Source organism: Lynx canadensis, chromosome E3, assembly GCF_007474595.2.
Source record: "Lynx canadensis isolate LIC74 chromosome E3, mLynCan4.pri.v2, whole genome shotgun sequence".
Classification (NCBI taxonomy): domain Eukaryota; kingdom Metazoa; phylum Chordata; class Mammalia; order Carnivora; family Felidae; genus Lynx; species Lynx canadensis.
In genome coordinates, this window is record NC_044318.1 from 16,960,319 (window position 1) to 16,974,100 (window position 13,782).

Below are 13,782 nucleotides of genomic sequence, written 5' to 3' on the forward strand. Positions count from 1 at the left end.
CTAAGGGGCTGGTGTTCAGCTGTGGAGTCTTAATGAGACTAGAAATGTTGTAATTGCACTTAAGTAAACTAGAACCTTCTAATTTTATCCCTCCAAGGGAGACTGTTGGTCTTGAATTGCATGAGGAATACAGGGAAGAATGTGACTGAATACCTCAAGTTCTCAGGTAAATTTTCAAGGAATAATTTCCATTAGGCAGTGTTGGAGCAGAACACTAGATAAATTCAATTAATTCCTTGGGAACACGTGGTTTCCCTGCCCGTCTAGACAAAGAAAATCATGCCAGTGACTAGGGGTGATTTCTTGTCTTTTAGTCTTGCATAGATGAATGGAGGAGTTTAAGACTTGTCTCTATAGTCAAGAGCCACTGTTTAATTCTCTGGCTCTACCAGTTTTGGTTAAGGACGTCAAAGGCTGCGTTGACAGTAAGCACTGAAGTCACACATTTCCTTATTCACATCCACAGACTAAACACCATTGGGGTTGTGGAAAGGTCCTACAGTTACCATTAAAGAATGACTATAAGAGAACACTCCATGTAACGTTAATGAGGTAAAAAGCAAGTAGCTTACTTCAACCATTTTATTTGAAAATCCTTAGTGATTTAACATCATGGTTCTGTTCTTGCGCAGGTAGGTGATGAAGCCTAGCGTTGCCACAAGGCCTGCTAAGGCAGCCACAGCTACCACAGTCTTAAAAGCAACATATCCGGCAGCCCCATACCCTTTTGAGTCCACCACATCTGGGAAGAAAGCAGACATTCAGGTCTTAAGATCATTTCAAATCTAAAGGCTTAAGTTCAAGCCTTAGGCTCCCCAGAGAAGTTAAATTATGCCTCTAATGTCTCCTTTGGGAAGCTTGCAATAGAGTATTTAGTCTTACTTTTTGAGCCAACCTCCTCCTCTCTCTGGTCCCACTGCTGCTCCTACTTCCTACTAACTTTAATTAACCTAAAATCTGATGGGCTGACACCTGGAAACAATCTTACTGTTCCAGTCTAACCAACATTCTGGCATTCATAGAGATGACCTCGAATGCACAATTTATTACACTGTCTTAAGTCCCTAACAAATCTTGCAATTTCCAATTGTAAGCCTAAAATTAAGACCTTTTGTGATGAGGATATGGGATATGACCAGGAACACCATCTAGTACAGACTCAAATTTGGCAGTGGTAAGGCACATTCATTCTGATCTCATAGTTTCACTTCTAGAAAGATATCCTGAATTTGTTTCATTGGCAAAGATTTAAGAGTATTCAAGGGGCGCCTGGGTGGCGCAGTCGGTTAAGCGTCCGACTTCAGCCAGGTCACGATCTCGCGGTCCGGGAGTTCGAGCCCCGCGTCAGGCTCTGGGCTGATGGCTCAGAGCCTGGAGCCTGTTTCCGATTCTGTGTCTCCCTCTCTCTCTGCCCCTCCCCCGTTCATGCTCTGTCTCTCTCTGTCCCAAAAATAAATAAACGTTGAAAAAAAAAATTAAAAAAAAAAGAGTATTCTACTATGACATTATTGACAGAGCTCAAAGTAACCTACAGGTCCTTGATTGAGGACTGTGGCTAAACTACAGCTGTATGCATGCAGTACTATGTAGCTGTTAGCTGTGAGGTGCTCTCTGTACAGATTTAAGTGTTTAAGTGTAAAATCATAGAAAGCAGGTAGAAAATATGATTCCACTTGTGTTAAAGGGAGATTTTTTTTTAAGGGGGATTTTTGGAAGAGTACACAAGAGACTTAATGAAGTATAGCTAGGAAGAGATACTCCTTTCTCTTCCTTGGATAGAGATTCTTTAACTGCTTAGAATTACTATAATCATGTATTACTCATGTATGGTTAAATTCAACATAAAAGGTATGAACTTGAGTTCAGGAAGTGCCCTAAGCTTTAGCTCCATACCTCTGAGTGAAGAGCTATCTGACAGCAGGAGGATGGGTCCTGGAAGACTCACTATCATTTTCTCTTCTTCAGTGGTGCCTGTGGCTGGAGGGAGAAATTCGAATTTGTGTCTGTCTGACCTCTGGAATAGTGAGGAGTAGAGAGGGGTGTTGATGGACTTTTTTGAGCACATCTCCATCGAGTCCCCTGCTCTATGTGGGTTTTCCCCACCTTTGCAGGAGAGGACATACACCTTAGGGTAAGAATAGGATAAAATCTCTAAGAATATTCAAAGATTAAGTTCCGAGTCAACCTGGACTCCAGCATAGTAACTTTTGGGAGTCATGTTTGCAAAACATCAGGCTCCAGTCCATATATAAAACCAAATTTGCCCTTAGTCTTATCAAGAACTGGTCATCTCAGTCTTACTCTATTGGCAGGGCAGACTGGGCTAAGACGGTTTCTTGCAACTGAATGAAGAGTCTCAATCAACCCCCCTCCTTTTTTTTTTTTTTTTTTTTTAACTTTTTTTTTTCATGTCAACTCTTCACCACACTTGGGTCTCAAACTCACATTCCTGAGATCAAGAATTCCATGCTCTAGCAACTGAGCCATCCGAGCACCCCAAAGCCTTATTCTTAGTTTCTAGTTCTATAAAGACCAGTCTTGCTTTGACAACTCATGGCAACAAGGACCTCAAGTTATTACCTCTCCTGTGTCTGAATGACACAGGGCAAGTCACGGAACACAGAGGGGAGTCAGCAGACAGTCGACTGCAGATTAAGACACTGCAGTGGAAGTAGACCTGGGGATAAAGGAAGAGTTAAGTGGAACTGATGCACTCACTTTTGACCTGTCCCAGGTGACTTAATCGCTTACCAGACTAGAAAGCACTTGGGCCTCTGATACAAAGGCAAAGGTCTTCACATCAAACCTCCGATAGTGAGAAGGATAGGTCACAGAGGAGCCAACTGGATGGAAGGTGGTTCTGTGGTTGTCCAGGTTGTATTCACAGCTAGGAGGCACACATCAGCCAAGATTATCAGCTTCATTTTCCCTGAAGTTTAACTCAACATCTGCCCATATTCAGCTATGTGTATTCAAATACCTTCAGAATTGTTCTACCTTCTACCTGTACATTTTATTTACTTTACTTCTGACATGGCGTCTCCACCAATATTAAGTCATGAGTTGTATATGCTAGTTGTTTTTCGAACATGCATTAATAAAATTTAAGTACCTATTTGTCTGCCAGCTAAACTTATCAAGAACCTCACGTTTTATATGTGTGTTTTCATCGGACATTGGCTTAATCCTTCCATACTCATCTGAGTACCTGTTTTATCCCAGGCAGTTAGTATAGATCAGGGACAAGGAAAGTAGAGAACTGGGGTGCTGGAGTGGCTCGCTTGGTTGAGCAACCAACTTTGGCTCAGGTCATGATCTCATAGTCCAGGAGTTTGAGCCCCACATCAGGCTCTGTGCTGGCAGCTCAGAGCCTGGGGCCTGCTTTGGATTCTGTGTCTCTCTCTGCCCATCCCCCCTCACTTCTCTCTCTCCTCTCTCAAAAATAAAACAGTAGGGGCGCCTGGGTGGCGCAGTCGGTTAAGCGTCCGACTTCAGCCAGGTCACGATCTCGCGCTCTGTGAGTTCGAGCCCCGCGTCGGGCTCTGGGCTGATGGCTCAGAGCCTGGAGCCTGTTTCCGATTCTGTGTCTCCCTCTCTCTCTGCCCCTCCCCCGTTCATGCTCTGTCTCTCTCTGTCCCAAAAATAAATAAACGTTGAAAAAAAATTAAAGAATAAAATAAAATAAAATAAAACAGTAAAAAAGTAGTAGAGAACTACTGCTATTTTACCTCTGATCATACCAGAGGTTGGTAGCTGTAGAGAAAATCTTATGTTAGGTGGGCTACATGTAGTCCTGGACCAAGAGTGTACCTGGAGTTTAAGAGCTTAGGAACAGATTATAAGGGCTTCAAGGAAGATAATCTATGGTTTCTATACAGATGAAGACCCTTGAGGGCAGAGCTGGGAGGACAGCCACCAATTCACGTGTCTAGTCACAGCTTCAGAGCATTATGGATCGAGTCAGATAGGCATTTAAATCCCACTATTTACTACATCTTATTTTGGCTAGTCATTTAAGCAGCCAGCTTGGGTTTTATCATGAAGTGGGGTGGCTAGTGTCTTTTCATAGCGTGAGGAGGTTCAACTAATGCATGTTGAGTACATAGCACCTTGCTTGGAACATGGGTGAATAGGAACTGGCAATCTCTTCTCTCTAGATCAAGAGTATTAGAGCCTGGCATCCTTGGAGAGGAACCCATTCTTTTAGATTCAAGGTTAAGAGCAAAGTATATCATTCTATTGGACCAATGACTGGTTACAAATGAGTACCAAAATCAGCACTTTTGTGACCTAGTGCTCTTCTGAAACCCTAGAGGGTTTTATATTCTCACTGGCCTTTTTTTTCCTAAACTTTTTAAAAGTAATCTCTACACCCAACACGGGGCTCACACACAATCCTGAGATCTAAAGTCACATGCTGTACTGAGCCAGCCAGGAGTCTCTTCACTGGTGTTTTGATTAGCTGAGCTACCTTATCTATAGAGAATACCTACCCATCCATGATAATATTCCACTGGGGGACGGAGGCTGGGTCCACCGTGGGTGTTGCCCAGCAGTCATCTAAGACCAGCTTGATGTTGGGGTCAGACCTATTTAGGACTCTCACTTCCAGATAAATTGGTTGGCGGAGGTATCTCACCACAGGGTACTCCTTCTCCCCATAAGGTTGGAGGTAGGATTTATCTGAAATGGAATTGAGACCTCTTCAGTATTCAAGTGGTTGATGGTTGCAATAGGAGCTAAAGCATCACTAATGTTCCATTAGTCTGGCATCATCACAAAGTTCAGGTTAGGGAAGATTTACCTCAAAGGATTTCAGCAGGTTTTTTTAAATTTTTTTTTTCCAGTGTTTGGTTTTTTTTTTTGTTTTTGCCTTTTTTTTTTTTTTTTTTTTTTGAGAAAGAGAGGAGGTGAGCAAGGGAGGAGTAGATAGAGGGAGACAGGATCCAAAGCAGGTTCTGCACTATAAGCAGAGCAGGGCTGGAACTCAGTAACTGTGAGATCATGACCTGAGCCAAAGTTGAACACTTAACCAACTGAGCCACATAAGTGCCCCAAGCAGATTTTTTTAGGTTGTAACATCTCACCTGGGTAGGTTTGCAGGATTAAGGCAAGTGGACCTGGCCTCACTGAGGCCTCTGGAGGAGGAAGACTTTGGACTCTGGTATTTATTAGCAGGTCACCTTTGCTGTAATGGCACTGCACTGTCATTCTGTAAGACATTAGGGGAGGGGCAAGGTGGTACAGAAGAATTTTAGGTTAGGATCCTGCTTGAATTTCATCTGGTGCTTAACAAGTAGCAATTTAATCATACCTGAATTCACTATCTCTAGAAATTGTGCTTGGAGGAAGATCCGCCCAGACAGCATGTATTTCATTTTCATAGATGACTTTGCCTTCCTTGAACTTAAAGTTGGATAAAGGTTAGAAGCTACTAACAAGTGACCTCGAAGTCAAGCCCTAGCATTCCATAGTATGCCAGCACTAACCTTAGGTCTTGTCCCGCATCCATTCAGGGGTATGTGAAACAGTATCAGCCCTTGAGATGCAGCCTGGAAGGTAGGTTGGCAGGATGAGTCTCCCACCCTTAGGGTTTCTAAGTTGAGAGCTGGTTTTGTCTGGTGACTGTAGACCTTTATGTCCATAAACCCATCCTGAGTACACAGGTCACCTGTAACTAGATGGTGGTCAGAGTTTAAAGTAGTTTGTCTGCCAGGTGAATGGTATTTACCAACACTGAAGTGCGGATGAGGAGATCTAGGAGAAACCCTTGAGAGGCTGAAGTTATTCATGGATCAGATTATGGCTTAAAGTGTAATGCCTTGTATCATCATGTCCCTTATTTCAAGACTCACAAATCCTGAGTGGTTTGGGGAGGGCAAGGATGGAGGGTAGTGGATGCAGGAGCTAGTTTTCTTATTGGCTGGACTGGATACAGGTTAGTAAATAAGAGAAGCACAGGGGCAGAGGCAATACTGAAGAAATACCTACTCCCTGTTTTTGAGCCACTTATCAGCATTTGGGGGAAGTCTTTTCAACTTTTGTAGCCCTTATAGTTACAGGTTTGGATCAATCTTATTTAGATGGTGGGCTCAGGCTCCTAAACCACAATATATCCGGGCTACTTAAACATGGATCCCTTATACATACAGGTACCTATCACTGTCTTTTGGAGATCTTGTCAACTTAGGATGCTGTTTTAGTAGCTATACTGAGATTTCTGATCTGATCAGTTTCCTCAGTAGAAGCAATACAGAGTCCGAACTTCTATACCCATTCTGACCTACAGAAAGGCTAAGGGAGAATAATGTAAAAAACCATTTTTCTTGGAAATGTTTTTACCTATAGAAACTGGTGACTCACAGACACACTCAGGATAAAGCACCGTGGATATAGTCTCTTGATTAAAGGCAAAGGTCAGCTTGAGTGAAGCTAAGTAGAACTGATAGGGTAGGCATTTTTCAGAGAACTGCAAGGAGAGAGGAATATCAATTAGCAGCCACAGCCTTGGGGGCCCAGAACAGTCCCAGTGAAGCAGGAAGGAAGTACACTGAATACCTGTAGGGCACACTCTAGAATTAATCTGGATTCCCTTCAAACCACAACAAGCAAGATCCTATCACTTCTCCAGATCAGGATGCTTTCCTAGGCAGGAAATTTATTGCTTTAAACTCATGCCCTGAAATACCCAGCTCTGCATGCTCTTTGTACTTTTCACTGAAGCCTGAATTTACAGATCAAATTCCAAAGAGTGGAGTGCTCTGCCAAGCTAGGTCTGATTAATCAAGCATTCTACAAATGTTGTCAGATGTTATTGCGAAACACACTACCCCAACCTAAGATTACTCTCTGGTGTCCCTGCCAATTCCATCAGTCAAGACTGGCCTCCAAGTTAACAGTTCAGGACACTTTTGTTTGGATCAAACTGTCCCGCTTTTAGTAGGGCATAGGAGGGCCATCAGTAACAACTTATAATCAGTTCGATGAACTGAGTTACACACACACACACACACACACACACACACACACACACACACACACACAATGAAACAAACAAAAAACCCCACACAGGAATACTTCCATTGCAGCGGTTTAGGAGGCTGTATGTTTCAGAGTAAATTTCAGTTACTGGAGAATTCGCTTAGGCCAAGTGATCAAATGAGGCCTTCGATTTTGCATCTATTCTACTGACAGTTTATGGACCAGTCGTGAGCTGTATCAGGGTTATTTAATGACTGTGCTTCAAGTCTGGCTTCCTTCAAGCCTAGCTGTTCATGATAGGAACATACTTCCATTTTGATAAGAGTTTTGCTGAAGTGCAATGTCAAGCCACTTGATTCTTCTTTATCAATCCCATTGTTGTGCAGCTGGCTTACAGCAAAGTTCCTATTTTCAAAGCTCACAGATTTTAATTTCCCAGGAAACTCTGGTATGGTCAGAGTCACATGTGTGGCGTTACAGGTCACAGCATCTAGAAGGAATGGCCAACACAATGCCCATGATCAGCTTTAAGCCCCTAGAACAGTGTCTCCCACAACTGGAGTTGCCCCTTCCTGTATGTCAGGGCCTTACCTGACATACAAAGCACTCGTGTTGTTAAGATGATCTTCTGCCCAAGAGATTCATGTATCAACTTCAGAGGCACCATGTAGAGGTGACTGTTACCTTGCTGAGGGTGGGGTGGGGAGAGAACATTTTTCCAACATTGGTTTACTTGAATTTCTAACAAATGCTCTAGGAGTCATCAGGGCAAACATATACTCAAGTATTGGGCACTATTTTGGCCCAACTAGAATTTAAGCAGTTTGTCAAATGACTGTTTATCAGATGTTCTAGTTTTTAAATCTTATGTCTCCTAACCTCTGGCCAGTCAGTATTGTCTACTGGTAGGACCTATACGTCACTCCTAGGCAGATGTGAACAAAAGCTGGTTTTATCTTAACAGCATTCAGAGGAAATGTTTGTAAAACTCAGCAATCTGTTTATATTCTATGTGTAACAGGACTGTTCTTGTTAAAATGGCTGACATTTAAGCGCTTATCTGCTAGGACTTGTTTAAATTACTTTCACACATTAACTCATTTAACTTCATGTCTTCATTGTTGGCCCTCAAAGCACCAATTTCTACAAGCAATCATTGTCCTATGATGTATAACAACATCTTAATTGCTCAAAGACCTTCATGGTACCCTAGATCACATAGAGTAGATCTAGATAGATCCATGGGAAGAACACATCTGTTTTGTTCACCCTTTTATCTTTCATACTCAGTGCAGCGCCTAGCACATGGGAGGCATTAAGATACCTGTTCAATCAACTGTATTCTCAGTTATTTTGAAGACATGGTTGAGGCCACGCTTAGACTTAGAATATTGGTCTGTCCTTTGGTAGTGGTACAAGAAGATTCATACCTACCATGTAGTGAGTCACTCCAGTGGCATTGAATGACACCTGGAAGGTGATCTTGTGGTTATCAAACAGGATATTGTATCCTTGTCTCAAGACATCCTGAAGAGTCAGAGTTTTGGCTTTTGTACCATCACCAACCTCAATGCTCCATCCCATCGGATTCTTGGTATCCTAAAGATACAAGTTTGATTTAAAGGGCTGGTGCTCATCCTAACTCCAAGACTATTTGTCTACTTAATATTTTAATCAAGATTGAAGTTAGGTCACTTCTACTATAGAACTAAAGGTTACTTAGGTCTGTAATTTAACAGGTGACTTTCATACCGTATTTTCATCAGCCAGGCCAGGAATGACATTAAAGGTAAACTGGAAAGAAGAAGTAAAGAAATCATGATGTGAGGCTTTGATTTGGCAGAGAAGGTTTCTGAAATCATGCCACCTGTCAATATGTGTAGAACACCCAGAGCAACTGCTGTGTACTTCTACCAAGAGGTCTGGTTGTGGGGTAAGAAGAGGCACAAGTTCAGTCATGAAAACTAGCTGTGCCCTTAGACATCCTTTCATCTCCAGGCTTCCGATGACAAAAAGCAATTGCAAGATCGCAACTCTCTTCCAGTTTTAAATTGGGACACTAAGTTCTTAGATGCTCATTTCTTCCCTTTGTCCACAGAAATCAAGCATTCAGTCAAGTCATGCCTTTTTATCATTGTTATAATCAAGGATGAATTTATTTTCCCATTGTTATTAGTTATGTCAGACTATAAAATCCCAGAGTAGGAGATTGGGCTATTTTGCTTTTTTACTGTATCTTAGCATCTGGCACAGAACCTGGCACATCATGGGCATTCAGTTTGTCACATGTTTTTTAATGTCATTGCAGCTACCAATGTAATCCTTTCTACTGCCAGGTATGATGTGCTGAGCACTGTATATACCCTCTCAGTTAATTCTCAGGGCCATCCTTTGAGTTAAGTACTATTGTCTCCTGCTTAAGACTTGGAAACTAAGACTCAATATGGTCAAGAAATGAATCCAAAGCCACATCATCAATTAGTGGTGAATACCAGATTGTAATCCTGATCCTGTTCCTAACACCAGCTCTGTGTAGACCACCCCATTTCCCCTGCAGTAACCATGAGAAGCCATCAGTCTGCTTCACTCACAGACATGGAATCCTTTGTGCAGATAGTGGATCCTGCATGCTCATGGGTTTCTTCTGCTTGCATAACTGGACAGTTGATCTGATACATCAAACTGTTATGTCTTGAAGCAGCATTGTGGTCCTTGAGTCTGATGATCATCCGGTGCTGGCCAAGCTGTGTGCAAAGGCATAGTAACAACACTAAGTGCTGGTACCTTGGTGGGAAAGGTGATTCCAGAAGACCATTGGATCCAGCTCAATGGCCAGACTCTTGAGGTTACTAGTACCACAGGTTCTGGAAAGTAACCATTCCTATACAAAGATAGGATATTTGAAAGCACTAGCTATAGCCTAGGTAAGACTCCTGTCTTGGCAGAAAATAGTTTATTGAGCTTCAGGGATTAGAGTTCAGGTTTTGATTTGACATTTACCTTTGAATATCGTGGTTCCAGCTAATTTGGCACCTCTGCCCAAGTCAAACAAATATTGAGCACGTATTTATCAGCTATTGTTTGGGTGCTAAACAGAGCCATCTTTGGTACTTTCCCCTCGTTTAGGGAACTCAGTCTCAAGCAAAGGACAGCCACCTTTTTTCTATTAACTATTAAGTATTTTAGGATTTTAAGGCCACATACCATTTCTAACATGTACTTTTTAAGTCTTTAAAAACCATCCTTAGCTCAAGTACTATCACACACATGCATACATGCACATCATGGGCTCAATGTGGCCATCCACAGTTTGTAGTTGGCAGACCCTTGGTCTAAAGCAAACTCTAGCCTCTCTGAAAGTTGGCAAAGGCCATCTCCGAAAGGAAAAATTAATTACTGGAGGTTTTCACTGCAGAGTTAGATCAAGTAGCCAGTTAAGTATGCAGATTTCTAAAATGTACCTTAGACCTAAGTCATCAACTTAGATCAATGAACTAAGTGTATACAAAGTTCCCCAAGTGATTCTTGGCTACTTGACAGGTTTCCTTTACTGCTCCCAATAACCTTGATTGGGCAGTACTGTTGCTTGGCAATAGAGAAAACCCTATTGCTCAGCTGCTGCTTGCCTTCCAACACCTGTTTTTATAGCATAGCAGTTCTCTTTGCCAGCACCAAAATAGCCTTCAGTTGCCCATGGAGGTTACTGATCAGAATATCTCATTTTAAACATTTGTTGTATCTTACTGCTGTGCCAAGCTCTTCATCTGTATCTTATTAATTTTTAGGTGCCCTGTAGAAAAGGTACCATAATCCCCCTTTTGCAATGAGCAAGCCAAGGCTTAGAAAGGTTAGCTTACTTGCTCAAGATCACAACTCGAGAGTGGCAAAGCCAGAACTCATACCAAGGCCCTAACTTCAGGGTTTTTCATTTTCAGCATTATTGACATTTCAGGACTGGTAATTCCATGTTAAAGGGAGCCACCCTGTGCAATGTAGGCTTTTTAGCAGCAACTGTGGCTTGTACCTGCTGCATGCCAGTGGCAGACAGCCCCCTACACCAGTTGTGACAGCCAGTAAGGTCTTCAAAAGGTCTCCAAACATTGCACAATGTCCTCTTGGAAGACAAAACTAAACAACTCCCCCCAACCCCCCAAAACAGTAACAAAAACCAACCAACCAACCAACCAACCAACCAACCACCCTTGATTGAGAGTAACTGCTCTACTCTAAAGCCAAATCCTTAACTAGTAGGGTTACTATTAGTAACTACTAGGTTACTATTTCCCACCATCACTCCTCAAAACTATTACTTACCGTTCTTCTGGTACAGGTCTCATATGGGGCCTTTAAGGTGAGCTTTTCTGGATCCAAGATGTAAGTGCAGTTCAACAATTCAAAACTAAAGGGATCTATAGAAGCCAGAGCAAATGGCCAAGAAGTACATTACAGTAACAGAGTAAACCAAAGCTACATAGTCAAGAGTATCAATCCATTTCTAAGCTCCATCATTTTACTTTTTTATTTTATTTTATTTTTTTTATAAATTTTTTTTCAACGTTTATTTATTTTTGGGACAGAGAGACACAGAGCATGAATGGGGGAGGGGCAGAGAGAGAGGGAGACACAGAATCGGAAACAGGCTCCAGGCTCTGAGCCATCAGCCCAGAGCCTGACGTGGGGCTCGAACTCACGGACCGCGAGATCGTGACCTGGCTGAAGTCGGACGCTTAACCGACTGCGCCACCCAGGCGCCCCTCCATCATTTTACTTTTTATTGTCCCAGATGGGTGATAGGACCCAAGCTTTAAAAGATGCTGTGGTTTGCTACTAAAGATTTCTCAGGAAATTCTGAGATAAGACAGGTTTCTAAGGCAAGATGAGGTCTCTCACTCTTACTGGCATCATGCAAATCAGGGACCCCTGTGGCATCATGGGAATTGGGTGTCAGTTACTCTAAAGTTTGCCTACTCTGCTCACCTGAAAAATAGGGCTAGCCTTGAACTAAGAGCTTTCTACTAAGACTAAGATAAGAATATACACATTACCTACCCACCACAGATGTATGCCATTTTTTGGTGCCAAAATCACTTGGAAATTCCACTGCCATTCTAGTTTCATAGCAAGTGACAGTACCTGAAGAGGAAAGGAAAAGTTTGGGGCCTCCTTGAGCTGCAGGAGGCAGGATTCCTAAACGTATGGAGTCACCTCTCCAACAGGCATCAGGGAAGAATACCACTTGCAAGAGGCAAACTTTGAACCCTACCTTCAGGGAGCTCACAGATTGGTGGCAAAGACATAACTAAAATGCAAGTTACCAACTGTAGGGAAGTTGTCAGTTAAATGCCTGGGGCTTTCTGGAACTCTCCAAAGTTAAGCCCAGAATAGGCCCCACAACAGGGACCAGGCTAGAACCTTGACAATGATGCTGACAGAGGTGGGGATGGTAGGTCTGTGAAGAGCTGGAGAACAAATGTTCTATCTAAAGACTTTTCAACTTGAAGTTTAAAAAATGCCCAACATGGGGTGCCTGGCTGGCTCAGTCAGAAGAGCATGCAAGACTCTTGATCTTAGAGTCCTCAGTTTGAATCCCGTGTTAAGCATAGAGATTACTTAAACTTAAAAACTTCACCCTACATAAGCCCAAGAACACTTTTTAAAGGCTAAATTCTACCTATAATATGCTATTTTACATCCTCTTGCCCACGTGAAAGTTTAAAAAACTCATAAGCAGAGCAGCTCCAATTTTGTCTGTCATGTTGATGCTTTCCTTAAGCATAAGCTTGTGTTTGAAAAGGACTACCATTAAAGATGGGGATTTAGTGTTGTGTTCTGCTGTTTTGGGGGTACCGTAAAGCTTGAGGCAGTAAGGGAATAAAAACTAGTGTAGGTGTTTTGCAACATCTTTTCTTTAGCTAGTATACCAAGTCATGGGTAAGTAATAGCAAAATCTACTGACTTGATCAAACTAAGAAACGGGGTGAGTGGAGATTGTGGCCCATGTTAATGTTCCCTGGCCATCTAGCTGCAACCTGTTTGAAAGATGCTAAGGGCACTTCCCCTCACCCAACAGACATACCTGGGAAGACAGGATTCACCAACTGCAAAACACCTATGGAATTCACGGAAGTCATGAGGATAAAGAGTAGAAAAAGTGACCTGTAGGTGCTAGAAGGAGATTGGGGAGAGAGTTAAGGAGGAATGAGCTTCAGCAAACAAGGCCATTGTGTCTGTCCCTACTCTGCTGCCAGAATTACTCACCTCCAATCTGCATTAAACCAGCTTGAAGGACTCCCACTACCTCCTTTCTGTCTGGAGGCCATGGCCAAATGTATCACCAAATCAACCAGATAGAGGGATGGGATGTTCTGTGCTTTTTTTATAGCAGAACATAGAACATGACCCCGCCCTCTCCCCATTGGAGACACCTGAGTTTTCTCCAGCTTTCTCACCTGAGAGGAGGGATTTGGGACAGGAAGGACTTTCTGGAAGGCCTGAAGGAAGCATAATTCTGCCCTTCCTGACATTTGCCTTTGGGTTATTCTACCAGCTTCTCTGTGGGCCAGCCATGAAACCAGAGGTCACTAAAATTGGCTCCAGGTAAATGAATTGGTGTTTTTCTCCATAACACTGGGCAAAATTAGTATTTTTTGGGAAAAATACAACTGCAGTGTAGAGTGAAAGAGGGTGGTGGATTTTATTGAAGAAAGAACATCTCTTGTTCATACCATCTTCAAGTAACAAAACTTTCCTTTAAGTAACCCCTAGTTTCCTGGCTGTTATCACTACCCTGGCAATGTGCAT

General features: G+C 42.5%; 2 protein-coding genes across 4 annotated transcripts in view; one reads left to right on the top strand and one right to left on the bottom strand.

The window, feature by feature from the left end:
- The window catches only part of ANKS4B (ankyrin repeat and sterile alpha motif domain containing 4B), a 71,467-nt gene that overhangs the window by 33,357 nt on the left and 24,328 nt on the right, over positions 1-13,782 (top strand). The gene's annotated exons all lie outside the window — the stretch shown is intronic.
- On the bottom strand, positions 73-13,587 carry ZP2 (zona pellucida glycoprotein 2). Its single transcript, XM_030300094.1, has 18 exons — positions 13,240-13,587; positions 13,058-13,146; positions 12,031-12,114; positions 11,296-11,390; positions 9,573-9,725; positions 8,734-8,775; positions 8,416-8,580; positions 7,573-7,669; positions 7,290-7,471; positions 6,343-6,469; positions 5,490-5,677; positions 5,315-5,406; positions 5,088-5,212; positions 4,494-4,683; positions 2,752-2,887; positions 2,581-2,677; positions 1,894-1,977; positions 73-742 (listed from the first exon to the last, which is right to left on the bottom strand). The coding sequence occupies exons 1-18, from the start codon at positions 13,503-13,505 to the stop codon at positions 597-599; spliced, it is 2,358 nt and encodes a 785-aa protein (XP_030155954.1). The 5' UTR covers positions 13,506-13,587; the 3' UTR covers positions 73-596.

Coding starts and splice junctions, on each gene's coding strand:
- ZP2 (XM_030300094.1), bottom strand. CDS start 13,505: ATGTCAGGAAGGGCAGAATTATGCTTCCTTCAGGCCTTCCAGAAAGTC. Junction 7,670..8,415: donor CTGGAGTGACTCACTACATG/GTAGGTATGAAT, acceptor CCCCACCCTCAG/CAAGGTAACAGTCACCTCTA. Junction 5,678..6,342: donor TGAGTCACCAGTTTCTATAG/GTAAAAACATTT, acceptor ACCACCATCTAG/TTACAGGTGACCTGTGTACT.